Raw genomic sequence first — 21,935 nt, 5'->3', positions numbered from 1 at the left:
GCGTTATACCGCTCGACCATGAGGATCGATTGGGCTTGGTTGACGAATGACGACCTCGATCTGAATATGAGGCAAGCTGCCTGCCTAGGTTTGACGCGAGGAGTGCTGGGGAGGGAAGGAGCGAAGATGGGATGAGGCTGTCGATTTGTGTGGGCCTTCTAGAAATCTGGCAGCCATTCCTGATGGCGAGCGGAGGCTGCGAGACCGATTTCCTCGGTGTGTAAGGTATCCTTAGAACACTAGATAGAGATAAGGAGATGATCTTCTGCTAACAATAGAAATAAAGGTTTATATAGCTTCTGAGCTGTAACACCAGACAAAGTCGCTAAGTTCTTTCTATATATCTTTCTTTCTTACTCTACTCATCTTTCTACTAGGAATTCTCCGGTATTAAGACTTTAGACAATAAAAGCAATGATATATAACGTAGTCTTTGGTCTCGTAGTCTTTGGTCTCGAAGTCTTATCAAGGCAAGGGAGCATGAACCCAAGCCCCCTATCCCAAGAACATACTCGAGAAAGACTATCACGCTCGCAAGCTGACATTCAACCTCTCCTGTCAATTATCGAGTATTACCACGTGATGCCGCGAACAGCGCTCAAAGGCATGATTCAACGCCGGATTCATTCACGGTATACCAGACCTATTTATGAGTGGAATCCTCTCCTACTAGTCACATCTGAGGAACCCACTAGAATGGCTAATCTTAACCGCATTCCTGCGACCGTCATGGCAAGAGCATGATGCTTTGACAGCATCCTCTGGGGAGGAAGAATTTCAGCACTGCTCCTCAGCTAGGTTTGCTTTGTATTCACAGGACGAACAGGTGCGGACGCAAACGGGACAATCTCAAGTGCTGACATGGTGGTTCCATTCTGCCAAAGAGAAAGTGACATGGATGGAAAGTGACGGAAAACATTTTTCCGTTCATCTTTCCTAGGATAAACATGTGCTGACAACTTCGACTTCACATGGGGATAGCGTGCGTTTACGAAATCGTATTTATTGACAATGACCTTCACACCAGGTGCCCTAGGTCTGAAATCGATGAGCGGATTTTAAGACTTTACTTGCTAATAACTCGTGTCGTACAAAAACGCTTGTCACGGCCTCCAAGGCTGGGGTTGACACACACTCACTTGCTGGGGATTGGTAGGATGGCCAGGCCAAAGCCATAGCTTGTTGGCAGAGTAATGCAATGTTCGCTCAGGTGACCTTATTTCCCACTTTATTCAAAGCAGCTTCACTTCCGTTCTGATTCTTTGTTCATAACTGCAAGTCATTCTTGTCGACGTATTCGTCTGGCAATGAGACGAAGCGGATGGAACCTCGAGCCTCCAGATCTTTGACTTCCAACTTCCAGCCTCAACTTCAAGCACACATCTGTGAGAGAGATTGCGCATGGTGCCATGCCATAGGACATTAAATACCAATGTATTATGCCCCAAAAGCTTGACTCCGCTACGGATCAGCGCCAGAAAGTCTCTTGAGGTTGCAGTGTTCTGAAATACCACCGCTGAAGTGCAGAGATTCTCTTTATAGACCTGACGTAGAAGATAATAAGTAAAGTGAGGTTTCTCTTCTTTCTTCCAAGTTGATAAAGGAAAGGAGAAGGTTCAGGTTGATCTGACAATCCTTGATAAACCGGGCCTTGAAAGTGACAGGCCAACAGATAACGGCCCATTGATCATGCCCTATGGTATATTAGATATCAGAGAGCAGTATGAATGTCCCATCCGAAATCATAATCTGAACGTTTGGCCCCCATGTAGAATCATCTTCAGGTCTATCGAGATCAGAAAGCGCAGGCAGATGAACCCTAATGGGGAAACCTAGCTAAATACTTCACAATATGCCTGATACCGTGATAACACAAGCAAGCTAGCCCTGGTCAATGAGCATTTACTACCATGTGCTCAATCCAGCTGGACCTCACAAACCCGGCAGAGAAACATCTCCTTAGAAACTTACCTTTACTCTCAATTTAAATGATCTATCAAGATGGGCACCTTTCCATCTTCCAATCTTACTCGGAACCAAATCCGGGCACGCGCCGATACAATCCCGAGCCACATCTACCAAACCCAAACCTCCCCGGCTACGAACCCGACGGCATCCCATCCTTAACAACGGCAGCATGAACAAAGAAGCAAAGAGTGACTAAAGCAAAACAGAAACGAAGTCAACCCCGAAACCCCAGACCTACCCCGAGCCATCTCATCCGAACCCCCTTCTTCACTCATGTGTCAACCCGCAAACGAACATCCCGGACTCCACACGAAGTATCCCCGAGAGACACCATCCCGCTTCTTCCCCGCGTTTTCGTTTTACCCCGGCAAGCCCCGGGTGTTCCTCCACCTCATCCGTGGTTTAGTCTGGACTGAATGTTATTGTGTAGGAAAATGTGCGCACATACATCTCGTAAAGAAGCTATACCCTGAAACTGAAGCGGTGCAGAACCGATGCATGTTGGCAGAAAGGAGGACGGGGGCATGCGGCATCCGCACCAATCCATCAGCCTTACCCGCTCCCCTCAATCTACAATACAACATGGGGAAGACTCTCATAGAACCGACTCCATAAGCGCCTCGTGTGCAAGCTCTAGAAAACTAGACGAGAGACGGATACCGCGTCAAAATGGGGGCTCAAATTTTATGATCCATGGCCTACCTACACTTCATACTCACCAACGACAGATCTATCATGTCCCTCAGCATAGGTACCTGATCCAAATCTTTAACCAAAATGAATGGACTAAAGCCAACGATTCCCCATGATCTGTTAGGTATGCGGTGTAGATACAGGATTACAGAAAATAGGCTGATAATGGCGTGTTTTTTTGTTTCCATCCGCGGCTTCATCCGCTCCAATGCGAGATGTTCGGTTCAGTCCGCAGAGATCCGTCCAAACATCGATCCATCCACCACTCCGGCAGTCCTGATCTAGTTTCCTTGGCCGTCCTTGAACCATCTCTTCCGGATAAGACCGTTCCAGCTACCCTGATGGCGGTAGCAGAAAAAAGAAGTGGACGGAAGAGGGATGAGTTATCCTCTTTCTTGTTTTTCAAATCAATTTGATCATTCACTTTACTCTTCTTTGTGTTAACCACCCAAAGGTCAAAAATCGGCATTGGAAGCAGCACCCCTTGAGGCTCTATCATCTCTCATATACGCAATATGGACAACTCGAGAAATGCGCAGCATTGTTATACCCCAGAATCATCAAGTCTTTTCTGTCCGTAAGTTGACCATGCACAATGGCTTTCACCAACCTCATCCTCATCCTTCTCGAGGTTCGCACTTTACCTTCAAATATGAGGTAAGCAACCTTAGTCATCACATCCCATCTCCCTCCTCCAAACGAACCTGCAAAATTCCATCCAATCATGACCCTTTCTTTTCTACCATTTCCGTGTAATGCCCACCTTTTATTCCCGGGAAGCATGGGAAGCCACAGCACCTTCAGCACTGTAATAGCAGCAACAAACCAGTAGAAAGGCGCCCGTTGCGAGTCCCCGTCCCGTCCGATTAAGGTGCGCGGGAGTGTGCCAGACAGTGTGCCAGCGTAGAGTGCACGTCCAGTCCGCGCCCGCGAAATTTCGGAGCGCCGCAGCAGCAGCAGCAGTGTCTGTCTGTAGAGGGAGGAAGGAGCTTTGGTCATCGCCCTCTGCCTCTCAACAATTTCGCGATCCAAACCTGGAAAACTATCCGCCGCCGCCTCTTCCACTCTCCGATCAACCTCTTGCCAATTGCCCCGTCACGATAATCCCTTTCCAAACCACAAACACCAGATTCAAAATGGCTGCTATTGTCAAGGCGATCAACGCGAAGATCAGGTCCAACCCTGTGTCGGACTATGTCTGCTCTACCCGTACGTTCTTGCCCGCGCTCGAATTTTTTTTTCCCTCTCTCGCGGCTCCGTTGTCCGGAGTTAGCGGGGATTATCCCACACAGCAAATGGGAAAAGGGAGCTTGCTTGAAGCTATCACCAGCTATCGCATGGCATCCTCGAGTCCCGGACAATCATTGATGAAGCTTGTTTGATCGAAATCGCCGCGATTGGCGTGCCGGACCGCCCCCCTCCATACCCCCGGCGCTTACGGACTACGATACTCCGGTGCCGGCCGCTCGCGATAGCTTCAAGATGGACTCTGGGTAGCAAGCTAACCCGTCACGCACCGCAGACTTCTGGGGCCCCGTCTCCAACTTTGGTATCCCTCTGGCCGCTGTCATGGACACCCAAAAGTCCCCCGACCTGTACGTCGAATCCTTCCTTCTCTCCCCGCCACCCGCTTCCTCGGACAAGATAAGATGCTGATACACCATCCCCTTTTTGTAGGATTTCCGGTCAGATGACGGGTGCTCTCTGCATCTACTCTGCCACCTTCATGCGCTACTCCCTCGCCGTCTCGCCCAAGAACTACCTCCTCTTCATGTGCCACTTCATCAACGAGGGCGCCCAGCTTACCCAGGGATACCGTTACATGCAGTACAACTACTGGGGAGGAAAGGAGGCTTCCGCAACCAAGGACGCGTTCGAGACTGTCCAGAAGAAGGCTGATGCCATCGAGGCCAAGGTCGAGACCAAGGTCAAGGAGGCTATTGGCAAATAAATGCGTACCCTCACTCGAGGGAGAGGGAGAAGCTTGGAAAGGGGGCGATATGAGGCGGCAAACACTTGCTGGCTGGGTGCGGAAAGGCCCTCGCAAACATAATGACGACGCAGAGGGGAGGTTCGAGTCTGATGTGAAAAGAGCGCCGAGAGCTTGTCAAGAGCCCACGGCTGTGGTGAGGCCTTGACAGGAGGGAATCCCCGTCGACAGCACAGCACAGCATAGCGTGGCATAATGTGGCAATGCCCAGCCGCGGCGGACGGTGGCTGGCGGTTCTGTACCATCACATTGCATTGTTGTTTTGCTTTTCGGAAACGGACCCTGATTCCCCGGGGAAACACTCGGGGACGAGCCTCTTCATTGCGGCCCGCAAAGTCGTAGAATAGAACAGCGAACTGTTTCTGGAACCCGGCAAGTGTGGCAGCTCTGAATCGTGAAAAGTCAAAGTGATATTCTTGGCAGCAAAGGGTCAAGGACTGCAAGCCAAGCAAGCAGCCTGGACTAAGGTACTACCACATGGACCTGAATAAGGTGGATAGCAGTAATGGCGAGCCGCAGACGAATGAAAATGGGCACGGAGGCTGCCGTCGTCTTGACGGTGCTTTGACTGTGGGCCAGCGGTTCTCGGGGCCTTGACCCGAACTCTCAAAGCTCTCACAACAAAAAAGAAATGGTCCCGTTGTCTTCTTCTTCCGCGCATCAAGGATCCAAATCAACCGCTCTTCTGGGCCTCAGTTGACGGCCCTGACGGACGGAGCGGAGCGGAGCCCTCCTATTTCGGGCGAATCGCGCATGGTTTCAAGGGCCGGGGCCGGAGACAGCACAGGGTGAGCTAAATTCGATGAGTCAAAAAATAGGGTGTCGTCTCATCTCCTCTGGACCAAAAAGCCGCGAGAGTCGTGGATACTGCATACGGGCACCACCATGGCATGGTGGCATGGTGACATGGTGGCCCTCTCCGAAACTGCGAGAGCACCGACATGATGACCCCCACTCCCCTCCCTCGCTGCTGGCACTTGGAGTCTTGGACAGGCCGCAGATCTCGCCGGACGGCCGGCCGAGTGCAGATCCATCTTCGCTCTTGGGACCGCGCATGTGCTGGAGTCCGGCGTTATTAATCGTGGGGTGCAGGGCGGGTACGCAGACGGCGTATGCCTCAAATAACCTGTGATATCCGGACGTGGAAGAGTCACACAGAGGCCGATCACGCAAGCTGGCAGACCCTTTCCTCCTAAAGAAGGAAAGGGGGGGCCAGCCAGGTGAAATAAATGTCGCAGCATGTCATGAAGCCATCGCTAATTGCTATTACCATCGACATCCACGCGCCGGTTTGGTGGCGGACTGAAGATACGCCGTGACGAGACGTGCGCAGTTTCTTTCACCAAGAAGCTTGTATGCCCAAATGCCGGACCAGCCGAGGTCGGAGTATCCAGATCTGGGTTGAGAGTCATCCTCATCTCATGGTGGGCTTGTTTTCAATTTTTGATGTCAAATTTTCTCGCTCCTTCGCGCTTTGCGGCCTTGCCAACGCCGCTTGGATGCTTGCGCGATCTGGAGGGGACAAAAAGAGGAAACGGAAAGAAAAAATAGCCTTGTTGCAGATGGGGGGCCAAGAGTCTTGGATCGTAGGTTACCCAGTAGTCCGGGCTTAGCTGCGTAGGATAATCTGGCCGAGTCGCCCTTGAACTTGCAGCGCAAGTGAGATCCAGCATGGCACCTTGGCGGTGTGATGAGTCGAGAATCAGATGGCTGATGCGAAGAGTTGCATCTGTACTGATTCACTGTTTCCAACCTCCCTTCGTCGTGTCGTTTTCAAAGACGTTGTAGAGTCGACCCGAACGTGGTCTAGGAGTCTAGGACAGCCCAGATAGGTCATGTAACCAATGATGCGAGATTGGAGTTGGTAGTGGGAGAGATCTGACTAGTGGACCGGGAATAACGCTCAAGTATTTTATGGAGATGCGTGGTTTTGTCAAGATTGAGAAGAACCTGGAGGGTCTGAGGGGGTGGTGCGCTTCCATACTCCCCGTGTAGCCTCGTGCGTATTGCTGCTGGCCTGTTGCACATGTGGTGATGTCCATCCCCCTAATTGAAGAAGAGAAAGTGTGGGCGGAGGTTGGTCGGCGGGTAGGTGGGATAACCAGGCCGGTCCAAGGTCGGCGTGGCCTGCCTTGTCGTCGTTTCTGGGCACGCAGCCGTGACCCGTCAAGCCGCCGCCATGTCCCTCGGGGCAAGAAACCGAGGTCGACGATATCTTCGGTCTCCTTTGCTCTCTCGTTACCGTAGGCTGTAGGCGGTACCTAGCACACGCCTCGGGAACAATGATAAAGGGGCACGAGTACAGCATGACGCGCCGGACGGATGAACCCTGTGAAAGTCACCCCGCATTCTGCAATGGATTGGACCGCGGGGCAGAAAGGGCGAAAAAGGTCAGGGACGAGTTGACGAGCAGGTGAAAGATTATCCATCAAAGGCTGATATCGCGTCGAGTTGTCCCGAAGCAAAAAGAGAGTAGCCGGTAGTTGTGGTGATTTGGTGGCAGTGGTGCTGGTGTCAAGAGGCGGACGCCCGAAGGACACGGCGCAAAGCCGTGTTATCCTCGGCTTCGGCAGTCAAGAGGCCCGTAAGACCCATGTAGTTATTCTCGTGAAGCCGTGAAGTGCTCGTGGCATCGCGAAGTTCGCCGACTGTTTTGCTTTTCTCTCGGGAGTTGACGAGTTGATGTGACATGGTAGACGGCAACTTGGGGTAAGGTAACTTACAAGGTACCTGAGGGTGGAAGGGAAGCCGAGAGCACTGAGGAAGGAAAGAGTGAGGTGCAGTGCTGTCGGCCTGCCTGCCGCTAGTTGCTCATGGTAATTGCGGTATTGCCTTGTGACAGGCGCCACCACCCGTACCTACCTTCAAAAAAGATGAAAAAGACAGGCGCGAAGGACAAGGTACATTTTACTCCTCGGGGTACTTTCCATACTGATGTTCATTGAATTGGCAGGTCCAGCTGTTAATTTGCATTTGTTTGCACAGGATACTGCCTGTGCCAATTGGTCTTGCCTCCTTAGCCTTCTGAATGAGCACTTTGGTCTGTATTGTCTGACATTGTCCGTCTGCTGTTTCCCATGTTGCCCATTTCCAGACAGCATGCACTTGTCATGCTGGCAATGTCACTAACCCCGTCCTGGAGTTGTCACTTCGAGAAACCGTTAGTCAACCGGAATAGAGCTGTTTTGTATCGGCAGGCTCTGGTTGGTCAATTCCTTCTGGTCTAGCGGTGATTTGCGACCCCGCCAATTTTCTTTACTTTTAGAATATTTATTTATTTTCTGTTACTGCTGGCTGCATTCTTCAGGTCCAGGCCTTGTGTTCGAGGGTCTTGATAGACGCCTCTCGTGGGGTTCCTCTGGTTTGCCATGTTCACTATGTGGCTGTCCCATATTCTAAAGATAACAGTGTTTCTTTGGGGGTCGTTTCTGTTGAAGGCAGATCTCTTGGCTATCCTCACCAATCGTCTCAGGAGCTGCGGTCAAGGCGCCGGCGGGCTGGAGACGACCTAATAAACGGAGACGGAGGCTGGAGCCGGTGGAAACAGATCTCGGTCAGGGATGGGCGGGGATTGGGGGTCTTGCTGCTATTCTCAGGGCAGGCGTCCTTCTTTTCAGACTTTCACGGCGTTTCTCTCGCGGGGGCATTGCAGAGCCAAGAGGTATCAGCATCTCAGGTTGGTCTCTCATGGACGTTTCCTACGCAAAATGGATACTGAATACGGGTACCTGTCGCACCTTGATCCTTGGCAGGTTGTCGGGCCTTTCTATCAACTTTCCTCTTCAAGATGGAGTTATCAAGTTGAAGGCATTTGGAAATGGAACTTGAGTGACATTGCTCTGCATCCGTCTCAACCTAATGCCAAGGACGGCAGCAAAGCGAGGCGGTGGACTGCAGACATCCCAAGTGCGAGGATCAGCCATGCCATGCCGCCATTGTCGTCAGTCAGGTGGGACGTGGGAGATGAACATCGAGAAGCCGAATGCCGGGGAGACATTCCATTGCATGTTATGGCATGTCATTTTCGGTCGAGTCATCGGCTTGGTGGTTGATTGGCATATCGTGTACCTAATAGCGTTCGGGGGGTGACTTTCTTCGGTCTCTTCTTTCCCCCTCTGGACTCTCTGGAGGCTCCTTCTTTTTTTTTCTCTTGTCCTTCTTGCCGCGACAAAGCGGCTGTTTGAGTAGTGCAGCTTACATCGCAGAGTGGCCTAAGCTCCTGTCCTAGACAGGGCAGCTACCACAATCGAGGAGTGTCAGTGGACGAGGGGGCAGGAAGGGAAGGGGGGGAAACTACCTGCCTGGGTATCTACCTAGGTATCTAGGTATGGATGTACCTTGTACCTCGGTACCTTGGTACATGTTCCGCGGTCTCACCCCTCCCCCTCTTCTTCCCCTCCATCCATCCATCCATCCCACCACCATCCTCTGCTTCGTCTGAGCCAAATCTTCACCGTCCCAGCGGCGTCTGCAACGCGTCCTTCTTGCATCTCTGGCTGTGAATTGCATCCATGGATGTACACCGGTACAGACGACCCTCAAGAAATGCTTTACTTTGGCGCTAGCAACTGGAGACAAGGTCCCCTCCTTCATGACACCGAGGGGTGGACATGTCCCTCGCTCTCCGTCTCTTGTCTTGTCATGTCACTCAATCCCAGCTCCAGCCGCCAGCCTCCAGTCTCCCAGTTACAGCATCGTCGTCGCGGGTTCCCTGCCGTTGAGCAAGTCACTCCGGCCATCTGCAACACCAAGATTGGCTTGGTCTGAACTGTGACTGAGGGTGGACGGTGGACATGGGCGGATGGATCTGGCCTGGCCTGGTCTGGTCTATCTCTGTCTGCCATTATTCGGTCTAAGCTGGGGTGTACCTACTAATCACAGATCATGGCCCGTTACGCACTCTGGACGAAAGAATGTTTGCCAGGGCCTGTCTACCATGAGACTGTGACTACTGCTACACCTCAGCCTAGACGAAGTATCTACTTACAGCCGAAGCACAACAGAGTTGTGAAGACGGGGGGAACCAGCCCATCCATTGATACATGTATCGAGCGAGCCCTGACACAGCTACTTACAAGCTCCCAGCTTTCGAATTACAATAAATCCCCTCGTCCCTCAAGCTTCCAGTTCATCCCGTCCTTCCTCTCTTCCTCTTCTCGTCCTCCGTGCTTCCAACCTCTTTTGCTGGCTCTCTACCATACTTGCTGTAGTTGCTGTCAGCTGCTTTGCTTCGTTGTTTGTGCTACTCCATAAGATACCACTCAACAACCATCCGTACCTACTCGCATCCACCACCGTCATACCCCCCCACCACCGACACCCACTTTCTGTCCCTCTCGGTCGGACGGGTGTTAATAGAGTAGAGCTGTGCTCGCCTGTCATCGAAGCTCCTCCCTACTCTCTCTCTCCCCGGTAGAGAAGACAACAAGCAGCAGCTACCCCCCAGAGCTACCCCTCGGCTCTTAATCTTCACCTCTCGTGTCGAATCGATACCCCCTCGGCTCAACTTCCGCAGCCCACACACCACCACAAACCACAAACCAGCTGTCACAGCAGAACAAGCAACAACCACAGTTGCGCGCTTCAAACTTCGGTCTTCGGCTCATCAGTCCCCCCTGGCCTTGTACCCGCGCCGCCGCATCCTGCTGCGCCTGATCTGCACCTGAGGAGAAAAAAAAGCCAGGCGGCAGAAGTCCAAACCCAGCGGCACGTCCGAACCGGCCCTGGACCCAGACCTAGACCGGCTTAAAGCTTGGGAGACCTGGGAGATAACCCCACCAACCCAAACCAAAGTTACCCAGACCAAACCACCCCGCCAACCGACACCCCGACGCAATTGTCTCGCAACTGAGACCTCAACAGCTTCCCCTGCTCCTCGGTCCATTCAAATACGGGCCGTCGTAGCTTCTGAATCCGTTCGGTCTTCTCCTCCTTCTTCCTGTCCCCTCTCCTCACACACACACAACCGCCCAGTATGGCTCAAACACAGGTCACCTTCAACGATGTCTTCGAGGACGGCGACGTTGAGGAGGTCCAGAAGGACCCCCAGACCATCCACCACATCCGCGCCAACTCGAGCATCATGCACCTGAAGAAGATCTTGGGTGAGTCGCAGCCTTCTCGGGAGGCCATTGGACTCTCTCCTCCTGGCCTCTCGCGCTATTGGATCTGGAGCCAAGAACTATGCTGACCTACTGCCTTTTTACCCCTCTACAGTGGCCAACCGTGGTGAAATTCGTAAGTGCTTCCATCCAGCCGAGCTCCTGACTCACGCAAGCTAACCACCACCGCCTTCTAGCCATTCGTGTATGTTGATTCTTATTCCAGCTCAGGTAATGCTTCAGAAACAGTGATGCTCACGTTTAAATGTGTCTAGATTTTCAGAACAGTACGTTAACCAACTTCTCCTAACTAACACGACCGTCCTGGCGCTAGAAGACCCAGCGCTGACTCTCTACAGGCCCACGAGCTTTCGCTGCACACCATCGCAGTCTTCAGGTACAGCGCACCACCTGGGCAACCCCCAAGGTCTACATACTAACTCCCTGACAGTTATGAGGACCGTCTCTCCATGCACAGACAGAGTAAGCCCCCATCTAGCCTTTGAACATTCCCCGAAGCAGCCTTCTAACCCGTGTTCCACAGAGGCCGATGAGGCATACGTCATTGGCAAGCGCGGCCAGTACACCCCGGTCGGTGCTTATCTCGCTGGAGACGAGATTATCAAGATTGCCGTCGAGCACGGCGCGCAAATGATCCATCCTGGTAAGAAAACGCGTCTTGTCTAGATGCTGTGGTCAAGACACTAACACACCGCCAAAAGGTTATGGTTTCCTCTCAGAAAACGCCGAATTCGCTCGCAACGTCGAGAAGGCCGGCCTGATCGTGAGACATCCCGCTAAAAACTCCCCCTAAAATCTGATAACACTACTGACTCGGTGTGCCTTCTTAGTTCGTTGGTCCCTCCGCCGATGTCATTGACTCGCTCGGTGACAAGGTCTCTGCCCGAACTCTCGCTATCGCTGCCGGTGTCCCCGTCGTTCCCGGTACCGAAGGCGCCGTCGCCACCTTTGAGGAGGTCAAGAGCTTCACCGATCAATATGGTTTCCCTATTATCATCAAGGCTGCCTACGGTGGTGGTGGTCGTGGTATGCGTGTCGTCCGCGACCAGGAGACCCTGAAGGAGAACTTTGAGAGAGCCACCTCCGAGGCCAAGTCCGCCTTCGGCAACGGCACAGTCTTTGTCGAGCGATTCTTGGACAAGCCTAAGCACATTGAGGTCCAGCTTCTCGGTGACAACCACGGCAACATTGTCCACCTGTACGAGCGTGACTGCTCCGTCCAGCGTCGTCACCAGAAGGTCGTCGAGATCGCCCCCGCCAAGGACCTTCCCTCCGACGTCCGCGATGCCATTCTCAACGACGCCGTCAAGCTGGCCAAGTCGGTCAACTACCGCAACGCCGGTACCGCCGAGTTCTTGGTCGACCAGCAGAACAGATACTACTTTATCGAGATCAACCCCCGTATCCAGGTCGAGCACACCATCACGGAAGAGATCACGGGTATCGATATCGTGGCCGCTCAGATCCAGATCGCTGCCGGTGCCACACTGCAGCAGCTTGGTCTGACCCAGGACCGCATCTCCACCAGAGGTTTCGCCATTCAGTGCAGAATCACCACCGAGGACCCCGCCAAGGGTTTCCAGCCTGACACCGGAAAGATCGAAGTCTACCGCTCCGCTGGTGGTAACGGTGTCCGTCTCGACGGTGGTAACGGTTTCGCCGGTGCTGTCATTACCCCTTACTACGATTCCATGTTGGTCAAGTGCACCTGCCACGGTTCCACCTACGAAATTGCTAGGAGAAAGGTCCTCCGTGCCCTCGTCGAATTCCGTATTCGCGGCGTCAAGACCAACATTCCTTTCCTCGCTTCCCTCCTTACTCACCCCACCTTCATTGACGGCAACTGCTGGACCACCTTCATCGACGACACTCCTCAGCTGTTCGACCTCATTGGCAGCCAGAACCGTGCTCAGAAGCTTCTCGCCTACCTCGGTGATGTCGCCGTCAACGGTAGCAGCATCAAGGGCCAGATTGGCGAGCCCAAGTTCAAGGGCGACATCATCCTTCCCGAGCTCCTCAACGAGGATGGCTCCAAGATCGACGTCTCCGCGACCTGCACGAAGGGCTGGAGACAGATCATCACCGAGCAGGGCCCCAAGGCCTTCGCCAAGGCTGTCCGTGAGTACAAGGGAACGCTGCTCATGGACACCACATGGCGTGATGCCCACCAGTCTCTGCTGGCCACCCGTGTCCGTACCGTCGACTTGCTCAACATTGCCAAGGAGACTAGCCACGGTCTGAGCAACCTGTACTCCCTGGAATGTTGGGGAGGTGCCACCTTCGATGTTGCCTACCGCTTCCTCTACGAGGACCCCTGGGACCGTCTTCGCCGCATGAGAAAGGCAGTTCCCAACATTCCCTTCCAGATGCTTCTCCGTGGAGCTAACGGTGTTGCGTACTCGTCGCTTCCCGATAACGCCATCGACCACTTTGTCGAGCATGCTAAGAAGAACGGTGTCGACATTTTCCGTGTCTTCGACGCCCTGAACGATATCGACCAGCTCGAGGTCGGTATCAAGGCCGTCCACAAGGCCGGCGGTGTTGTTGAGGGTACCGTGTGTATCTCTGGCGACTGCAAGTGTTCCCTTTCTTTTGGTCATCATGAGTAATGTCCCTTTTGCTAATAAACGTCATAGTGTTGAACCCCAAGAAGAAGTACAACCTCGAGTACTACCTCGACCTTGTCGACAAGCTCGTCGCTCTCGACATCCACGTCCTTGGCCTCAAGGACATGGCTGGTGTCTTGAAGCCGTACGCTGCCACTAAGTTGGTCGGTGCCATCCGTGCCAAGTACCCCGAACTCCCCATCCACGTCCACACCCACGACTCCGCCGGTACTGGTGTTGCGTCCATGGTCGCCTGCGCCAAGGCTGGTGCTGACGCTGTCGACGCTGCCACGGACAGCTTGTCCGGCATGACCTCTCAGCCGAGTATCAACGCCATCATTGCCTCTCTCGAGGGCAGTGAGCACGACACCGGCTTGAACCCTGCCCACGTTCGTGCTTTGGACTTCTACTGGTCCCAGCTGCGTCTCCTCTACTCTCCTTTCGAGGCCCACCTCAGCGGTCCCGATCCCGAGGTGTACGAGCACGAGATCCCCGGTGGTCAGCTCACCAACATGATGTTCCAGGCTTCCCAGCTTGGTCTTGGTACCCAGTGGGCCGAGACCAAGAAGGCCTACGAGCACGCCAATGACCTTCTTGGCGACATCGTCAAGGTCACTCCTACCTCCAAGGTTGTCGGTGACCTTGCCCAGTTCATGGTCTCCAACAAGCTGTCCGCTGAGGACGTCAAGGCTCGCGCCAGTGAGCTCGACTTCCCCGGCTCTGTCCTCGAGTTCCTTGAGGGTCTCATGGGCCAGCCGTACGGCGGATTCCCCGAGCCTCTGCGCTCCGATGCCCTCCGCGGCCGCAGAAAGCTGGACAAGCGCCCCGGTCTGTTCCTCGAGCCCGTCGACTTCGCCAAGATCAAGCGCGATCTGCACAAGAAGTTCGGCGGCCCCGTTACGGAGTGCGATATCGCCGCGTACGTCATGTACCCCAAGGTCTTTGAGGACTACAAGAAGTTCATCCAGAAGTACGGCGATCTCTCCGTCCTGCCGACAAAGTACTTCCTGTCTCGTCCCGAGATTGGTGAGGAGTTCCACGTCGAGCTCGAGAAGGGCAAGGTTCTCATCCTCAAGCTCTTGGCCATTGGTCCTCTCAGCGAGAACACTGGCCAGCGCGAGGTGTTCTACGAGATGAACGGTGAGGTCAGACAGGTCACTGTCGACGACAACAAGGCCTCCGTCGAGAACGTCAGCCGTCCCAAGGCCGATGCTTCCGACTCTAGCCAGGTCGGCGCTCCCATGGCCGGTGTGCTCGTTGAGCTCCGTGTCAAGGAGGGCTCTGATGTCAAGAAGGGCGACCCCATTGCTGTTCTCAGCGCCATGAAGATGGTAAGTTTTGCTTCGTATCTAGCTACCATCTTAATTCGTTTACTAACATTCAACCCTAGGAAATGGTTATCTCCGCCCCGCACAACGGCAAGGTCGCGACCCTCCAGGTTAAGGAGGGCGACTCAGTCGACGGTTCCGACTTGGTGTGCAGAATTGTCAAGGCTTAAACGGGATAAGGGGTTCATGGCTGGGTTACGGCAAAGCGGCAACTTTCTTTGAATTCTTTATTTATGATTCCAAATATTTAGCGAGAAAACCAAAGAGGCATGGAATTCGACATGAGAAAAATGTCTGGGGCGCGATGAACGGTTTATATTGGTAGTTTGAATTGAAGTACATTTTAGAATCAGTGTCGTCTTCTCCGTGCCTCGCGTCGTCTCTGTGCTCAGTGTCGTCTCTGCGCCTAGTGCTTTCGTTGTTTGTGGTAGGATCGCGGCTCCTCGTCTCCCTGACACTATCCCAAACGGAATACAACATGGATGCGTGCCCTTATTCTTGTTGATGAGCATCCTAAGCTAGTACCGTACTCTAGTTTTGAAAGTTATCATGGTTCTCGTAGTACAAACAAGGCTTGTAAGATAGCTACCTTGGTCTTTTTCTGATATTAGAAGTCCTTGCCTCGCCTCTATCACTAGTATCGTTTACATACCAGCGAGCCGTATATTAACGACCACTCTCATCGACGATAGAAATCTTCGACGAGCTTCCCTGCTGACACCAAGAATAGTTTGTTTTCTACAAGAGGGAAGCACCTCTGTTATCTCTTGAGAGGCGAGCAATAAGGTTTGACATGCCTCCCTCCCTCCTTAATCCCAGTCAATTTCTATAATCATAACTACGACGAGGACGATATATTATTAGAAACCACCATAGCTCAAAGATAGGACAGCTTAAGAGGATCGTCATGGCTGTTATAAGAATTGGAGAGTAAGCGTCGTCTCTATTTTATAATCAAGGGCAGCGCATCTTACTACCGTGACACCGAGATCATGTGTGTACGGGTCTTCCATCCCATCCCGGCTTAACGCGTCTGCATGTTCCCATTAGAACACAACGCAGAGGCAGAGTAAGGATCTAGACCTGGGAGCAAGGGTGAACAACTTACCTCAAGCTGGCTAGGCATATATACGATCCACAACGTCACCTAAGAATACAGACCGGCGCCGCATTCTCCCCGTGAGGCCGGCCAGTCACTCTCCTCCACCAAGTCCTCCTCCAGAGACGGCACCCGCAACAGAAGTGCAGGCCACACTGCGAAGGGCAAAGGAAAGGCAACGCGAAAAATGCCTGGGATTTAGAAATCTCTCTCGGCCGCTTCTCATCGAAACGAGAGCTCTATGTTGCATCCCCCCCCCTCCCCCCTTTGTCCCCCCTTCTCCCCTGAGCGACTTCCTCTTCTCCTGTAGACCCCAGATGCCCCGACCTGTGGGAAGCGAAAAGACACCCAGACCGCCCATACTCCTCTTGCAGCCAGAATAGAGATAGAGGACGTTTCTGTGTCTCTGCCTGTAGCTTGATTGGGCGAGACGGCCATGTCTGGAATTGCTAATCTCTTTGGTCGTAAAGGACCAGAAACCTATGACGTGGGACAGAGGCACTGGAAATTGCCGGAGCAGGTAGTTGAAAGACGAGGCCATCGCTTGACCCAGCACCTCATCTTGGGCCTCGCCAGCGACAATCACGCTTCACACAAGTCATTGCAATTCCAAGTCTTGCCCAAACCAGGTCTCATTAGTCTATGATCCAGCCGCCATAGCCCTCATCATGGTGTTTTTACAAGTACACAAAGGTCCTCTGGAACGCCATCCCCCAAACGGTGACAGCTTCCCCTGTGTTGTGTTTGACAGATTTCTTTTTTTGATTTCGTCTCATTCTGTCGTAAGGCCACCGCTCTACTCATCACCAGGACCCCTTCACGCCTCGCTGTCGGTATCCTACTCCTCCATCTTGTCGTCCTCCTTCTTGTCCTCGTCATCGTCGTCATCGCCCTCGAGTGACTTCTTGGCAAACCGCTCCGCCTCCTCGCGCAGCTCCTTGGGCACCTCCTCGTGGCGGCCCTTAGTGGGGCCGTCAATGTCACTGATCCAGCTCATCTCGAGCTCAAACTCCTTGTCCTTGTTGTCGTCGTGGGCGACGTAGATGATGCGGGCAGCCTCCTTAACGGCGTCCTCCAACGTCAGTCCGCCCTCAGCGAGGTCGAGCTTCTCGAGCTCTGCCTTGGCGGCTTGACGGCCCTTGCCAGTAGCAGCACCGTAGTAACCCCAGTAGAGACCGGAAGGTTCGATCATGTAGAGGAAGGGACCACCGTGCTTCTTGGTGGTGTCCTTGCCGCCGGCACCGACCTTGGGGCCAGAACCAACTTCGCCGTCAACGGGGGTCTCGGTAGAAGGGTCGAAACCACCGACAATGGCGGTAATACCGAATGGACGGACTGAGGAGTAGAGAGTGTAGGCTTGGAGGTAGCCGCCCATGCGGGCTGCGAGGTCGGCGGTGGAGATGGGAGTCTTGAAGGTGTCGCGCCAGCCGCGGGCTTCTTCACGGGCGCGGTCAACGAAGTGGCGGCCATCGGGGATCATGCCTGAGTAGACCTTTTGATTTGTCAGTCTGGCCAATAGAGCAGAGATATATGCAGGTAGGAAGGTCGTGAGGGTTTGGTAAAGCTACTCTCGGAGCTGCAATGCATATCGAGGCAGGGGAGGGAGGGGTAAATTGATTGCGGGAGGGGAACGGATGACTTACAACACCGAGATGTCTGTCAATGGTAGCAATACGCTTGTTGGCATTGGGCTTCCATAACTTGGAGGCAATGATCTTTTCGACAGCGAGGACGACGCCACCCTTGCACCGGATACCGATGGATGTGCCACCGTTCTCGACGGCCTTGACGGCATACTCGACTTGGAAGTTGCGGCCGTCGGGGGAGAAGATGGAGTTGCTCAGGTCATAACCTGTGCCTATCGACGTCTAAATAAGGCGGGCGAGGCATCATATTAGTTGTGTACTACAGATATAGAGCCAAGGCTGGGTTGGTCGGTTCTGGTAGCTCGTGCCAACCCCCGGTCGCTGGAGGTGGTGATTCCCCGGGAACCTAGCAAGGGAAAGCTTACCATTGTGAATTAGAAGAGCTTGGGGTATTCGGGGAAAGCTTCGGGTGTGTAATCTTGAGGACTGGAGGGTTCGTTGGGCGTCGAAAGGAGTCGTGATGAAGTGGGTGTCGTAGGCACGTTGTCTGGTCGTGGGAGAGAGCTCGTGGTGGTGGATGACGATGGCGGGACGTGGTTTGGAATTGGGGAATCTGGAGCCTTGAGATCAGAGCTTCAGGCAACCTGAGCTGCGTGTTGCTGCGAGAGGTTGACGGGCGAGGCTAGACGCAAGGGTGCCTCAGGTTGAAAAGGGAAGCTGGGGGAGGGTGGATCCACCCAGGCCGGGAAGGTAGGAAGGCACCAGCCACTTTAAAGGTGTGGCTGGAGTGGAAGTGGTGTGGCTGGTGCGATGCCCGGCCTCCCGTCATCGTGAACACCAACGCTGACAGGGGAATTAAAATAACCCCACCATCCCGCACTTGACCCTGCAGTGGTGTGCAGCTGCCAGGTGCTGTACGGATAGAGGGGTTATCGGGATGAGAGAGACATTGCGAATTCACATGGAGGAACAACAACATGTTGCACTAGCTGGGCATGTGTAGTTTATAATCAAACGGCTTTTAGAGAGCTGCTTAATTTCTACGTTTTCTCTGTGAACAAGATCTGCATCTGGTCGTCTTCGTCTTGTTTGAGAGGATTTGTGAGAGACGATGAAAATCGTGGAGGCGTTTGACATGACTCCCATACTGTCTTGGACCGATAGTACGGTGACTTAGGGGAGTCCAGGCCCGGATGGATCCGGCGAAACGAGTGTTGGGACGGGGTTTCGAGGAGGAGCGGTGAAGACTAGACTGGGATCCCGAGACTTTGTTAGAGAAGTTCGAGTATAGACGGAAAGTGTTGAGGAGTTTCCGGCATGCAACAAACGCGCCAGTCAGTGTAGGAAAATGGCAAAGGCATTGAGTATTTACACTGAGTTTGAGGATCATCGTCACCACATCCTGCCGAAGACTGGAAGTAATACCAAGTGGTGGGAAAGGTATTACAGAGTGCGCATATGACGGCGGGTGGGCTCGAGTGTGTCACGGGAGACTGATTTGATACCTCCGTAGTCTTCCAGAAGCTGTGTGGACTGATCGTGTCACGGAACCATTGGGTGAGGAGTGCGGATCTTGGAGAGAATATGTTTCAAATTGGACGCTTGCTGCCGGACTCTCTGCCAGGGCATGTGTGCATGGCCATTACCGTACACCAAGGATCAAATGGCACTGGAGGTGTACCCGTACCCGTACCCGTACCTAGGTATCGAATTCACGTACAACTTGACTGATCATCGGCCATTCTCACAATCTTGAACATGAATCACAAACGAACCATGCTCTTGAGCAGCCTAGATAGTTCAGGTAGCCATTCATTCCTGCCTGACCGAGGGAGCATTTAGGTCGGGTCGGCTAGCGTTGGTTGGTGCGAATGTTGGTTGGTGATGAAAGTGGTGATGTGTGGATGCAGACGCTGCACCGGAGACGGGATCTCATGGGATGGGACGAAAAAAAAAAGAGACAAGAGACGGGCCCGGCTTCAGTGAGAAAGTGTGCTGAGAGACTGAAGCGTCAGGTCACATTACCCTTCCGTTCAACGCATCGTTGGGCTCGCTGCGTCATGACCCTGCCTGCTACCGCTAAAATTGACCCCTCCTTCCTAGCTAAGGCAATTTCCCCCTGCCAGGCTTCCCCCTCCCCCCTCGTGCGTCGTGCCTGCCGCCCTCCACTTCTATCCCCCCCTCCTTCCAGGTTCCCTCTACCCGCCCAGAAAACGGCCGTGGCTCCTTCTGCCATATAAAATTCCAATCTTCACTTTTCACCCTCGACTTTCTCGACTCTTTTCTCTTTGCAAAATATCATCACGACTGGCTATTCGCATTACCTGGCACCAACTTCATCGACTATCGATTTGCTACACCCAACTGAGTGTCGCCGCCGTCGCCCCTGCGAGATTCGACAACAGCGACAACGAAGAACCCTCACCCCACCACTAACCCGCTCCCACTGCATCCGCTGACCTTGCCGCACCACTTCACATCCACCCAGTCTCCAACCCTGGTACCACTACTGCTGTCTTCCTGCCCAAGGAATCACCATACCGAACCCGATTCACGAAACGCCTCGACCGCTGTCTTCCTGTGACTCTTCGCTGTCGCTTTTCCTCTTTTCTCGAGTTTCCTGTGCTCTTTTTTCTGCTTTCAACAAAATCCCCCAAGAAGAAGAAACACTCGAGAGTACCTACATAGAGTAGCCAATATAAAGAAACACTTCTCTTCTGCTACCACTCACTGTCCGAACCCCCGAAACCGATTACCAAGCCAAGAAACAAAGCATCAAGAAGACAGCACATTTCTGTCTTCTTTGCTCCCACCCCCGACAAGATTTACTTCTACAGCAAGCAGCTTTACGACGAAGGGCCTTTTCGGGCTTTTCAATCACCAGATTTCAATCAAACAAAAAGGTAGGTTTTTCCCCCTCCTCTCACAGACCCCCGCCGCCATCGGGCCCTTCTTCATCATCATCCACGCCCGGAGCCCCGCCAGGCTTTGTTCGGAGATGGCCCCTCCACGGCGGCGCCGGGAGTAACACGGAACATGAACCGACAACAGTGAACAACTACTAACATCCTTTGCAGCACGATGGTTTCCTTCACCCCCACCATGCAGGTCCAAGATGATCTCGCAACCCTTTTCTCCCGCAACTTAACCTTCAACCCTGAAGTTCAGCCCAAGGTAGAGGAAGAAGTCAAGCAGTCCCCGGAACCCACCCTCGCCAGTCCCGCCCCGACTCCGGCGCCCATCATCTACTCCATCACTCAGCACTACACCCATTCCGCCCACGTTGTCCGTCAGCAAGCTCAAGAGGCCCCCATCCAGCGCCCCTCCTCCGAGCCTCCCCAGACCGAGCAGTTGACCCCCGAGGCCGTTCTCAGCCAGCACGGCGTCGACCCTTCAGTCCTCTCTCCTTCTCAGATTCAACTTTTCCGCTGTTCCGAAGAACCCCACCAGCTGCGACTTCTTGAAATCTGGCGCGCCGCACCCCCTACCTCGAGCACAGAGAACCCATCACTGGCATGGACAAGCACAACACTTGAGCAAGAGGAGCAGCTGGCGAGACTCCGATATGAGCGCATGGAAGCAGAGAAGCAGCAACAGGAGCAGCAGCAGAACGCCGTCATGAGCCTCGATGGTACCCAAGTCCAGTCAGATGACAGCCGCTGGCTGGCAAGCTCCATCACCTCGCAAGTCGAGCCGTATATGATGTCTGGCTACGAGGAGCTTATGCGTCGTGAGTACGAGCGCGAGCAGGAGCTGGCACAGGCCTCCCCCCCAAGCAACTATTCTCACTACGGCTCTGCAGTCGGCACCAGCGGCTATAAGCCCGCCACCGACCCCGTCTACAAGGGCTTCGGCGATGACTGGGCCCGGGAGCAGAGTCTCCAAATGCAGATGCAGATGGAGAACCAGTACGGTGCGTTCCAGCACTACGGAAGCGGTAACATCGAGGCCATGGACATGTAATGCGGCGAGGAAAGAGAGCCATGGCACATCACCACTTTTTCAGCATAGCAGCAGACACTTGCCTTGATACCTACACTGCATGGGAAGACAACGTCGGATAATCAGGAGGGCAATTATTGGATTGCCTCTCGTCGGTAGACGTGTTTCTTCCCCAGTTTTCTTTTGTCTTTTGATTTTCTTTTTTTGTCAAGAAGGTTATGAATAAGCAATTGGGCGTATACCAATAGGCAGGCATGAGGAACGAACAGGACTACCAAAACAATAAAATATTCCATTCAAATTCAAGCTGGGCTGACGAATGACTCGGTGAAGGGGGCCCATCTGCTTCCGTTCCGATGACGACACACCGCGGTTTCTCGGCATGTGCATGGGGTTGCGACAGTCGGAGGAAGTATAGAAAGGGGACATGCTCACCAAGCCAGGCAATAGAGAAGGGACGTTGAAGTAAGACGTAGAACGTATAATTGGGTCTCTTGCCAAGGCCTTATGTGTTCGATCTCGCATCATCTTGCTCGTCGAGTCTAAACTCTCGCCATACAATATACAGCCCGGCAAAGCATTTAATTTCACTCCGGATTCC

The 21,935-nt window shown here is 53.4% G+C and overlaps 4 protein-coding genes across 4 annotated transcripts; 3 read left to right on the top strand and 1 right to left on the bottom strand.

The window, feature by feature from the left end:
* The first annotated feature begins 3,034 nt into the window (after nt 1-3,034).
* Nucleotides 3,035-5,024, top strand: HER10_EVM0009215 (uncharacterized protein). The gene is made up of 3 exons (XM_035478708.1): nt 3,035-3,870; nt 4,184-4,256; nt 4,339-5,024. The coding sequence occupies exons 1-3, from the start codon at nt 3,798-3,800 to the stop codon at nt 4,610-4,612; spliced, it is 420 nt and encodes a 139-aa protein (XP_035330883.1). The 5' UTR covers nt 3,035-3,797; the 3' UTR covers nt 4,613-5,024.
* A 4,654-nt stretch (nt 5,025-9,678) lies between these two features.
* On the top strand, nt 9,679-15,043 carry HER10_EVM0004482 (pyruvate carboxylase). The gene is made up of 11 exons (XM_035474124.1): nt 9,679-10,755; nt 10,868-10,888; nt 10,950-10,957; nt 11,028-11,039; nt 11,112-11,149; nt 11,204-11,235; nt 11,297-11,416; nt 11,475-11,536; nt 11,604-13,347; nt 13,410-14,710; nt 14,770-15,043. Exons 1-11 carry the CDS (start codon nt 10,626-10,628, stop codon nt 14,875-14,877), a joined length of 3,576 nt encoding a protein of 1,191 aa, XP_035330604.1. The 5' UTR covers nt 9,679-10,625; the 3' UTR covers nt 14,878-15,043.
* A 1,097-nt stretch (nt 15,044-16,140) lies between these two features.
* HER10_EVM0012554 (proteasome A-type and B-type) lies at nt 16,141-18,234 on the bottom strand. Its single transcript, XM_035481947.1, has 3 exons — nt 17,818-18,234; nt 17,450-17,674; nt 16,141-17,298 (listed from the first exon to the last, which is right to left on the bottom strand). Exons 1-3 carry the CDS (start codon nt 17,818-17,820, stop codon nt 16,645-16,647), a joined length of 882 nt encoding a protein of 293 aa, XP_035331060.1. The 5' UTR covers nt 17,821-18,234; the 3' UTR covers nt 16,141-16,644.
* Nucleotides 18,235-19,533: 1,299 nt separating this feature from the next.
* On the top strand, nt 19,534-21,925 carry HER10_EVM0000381 (uncharacterized protein). The gene has a single exon (XM_035470166.1). It carries the CDS (start codon nt 20,474-20,476, stop codon nt 21,353-21,355), a length of 882 nt encoding a protein of 293 aa, XP_035330356.1. The 5' UTR covers nt 19,534-20,473; the 3' UTR covers nt 21,356-21,925.
* Nucleotides 21,926-21,935: the final 10 nt, after the last annotated feature.

Source organism: Colletotrichum scovillei (genome assembly GCF_011075155.1).
Source record: "Colletotrichum scovillei strain TJNH1 chromosome Unknown Contig00008, whole genome shotgun sequence".
Lineage (NCBI taxonomy): Eukaryota > Fungi > Ascomycota > Sordariomycetes > Glomerellales > Glomerellaceae > Colletotrichum > Colletotrichum scovillei.
This window is presented reverse-complemented; position numbering and strand designations above follow the sequence as displayed.

What these genes read in the sequence shown, in the direction of transcription:
- HER10_EVM0012554 (XM_035481947.1), bottom strand. An exon ending in TTGACAGACATCTCGGTGTT is followed by an intron (nt 17,299 to 17,449) that starts GTAAGTCATCCG and finishes ACAAATCAAAAG; the next exon opens with GTCTACTCAGGCATGATCCC.
- HER10_EVM0000381 (XM_035470166.1), top strand. Translation starts at nt 20,474, where the DNA reads ATGGTTTCCTTCACCCCCACCATGCAGGTCCAAGATGATCTCGCAACC.
- HER10_EVM0009215 (XM_035478708.1), top strand. Translation starts at nt 3,798, where the DNA reads ATGGCTGCTATTGTCAAGGCGATCAACGCGAAGATCAGGTCCAACCCT. An exon ending in GGACTATGTCTGCTCTACCC is followed by an intron (nt 3,871 to 4,183) that starts GTACGTTCTTGC and finishes CACGCACCGCAG; the next exon opens with ACTTCTGGGGCCCCGTCTCC. An exon ending in ACCCAAAAGTCCCCCGACCT is followed by an intron (nt 4,257 to 4,338) that starts GTACGTCGAATC and finishes CCCTTTTTGTAG; the next exon opens with GATTTCCGGTCAGATGACGG.
- HER10_EVM0004482 (XM_035474124.1), top strand. Translation starts at nt 10,626, where the DNA reads ATGGCTCAAACACAGGTCACCTTCAACGATGTCTTCGAGGACGGCGAC. An exon ending in CACACCATCGCAGTCTTCAG is followed by an intron (nt 11,150 to 11,203) that starts GTACAGCGCACC and finishes ACTCCCTGACAG; the next exon opens with TTATGAGGACCGTCTCTCCA. An exon ending in TTCTCAGCGCCATGAAGATG is followed by an intron (nt 14,711 to 14,769) that starts GTAAGTTTTGCT and finishes ATTCAACCCTAG; the next exon opens with GAAATGGTTATCTCCGCCCC.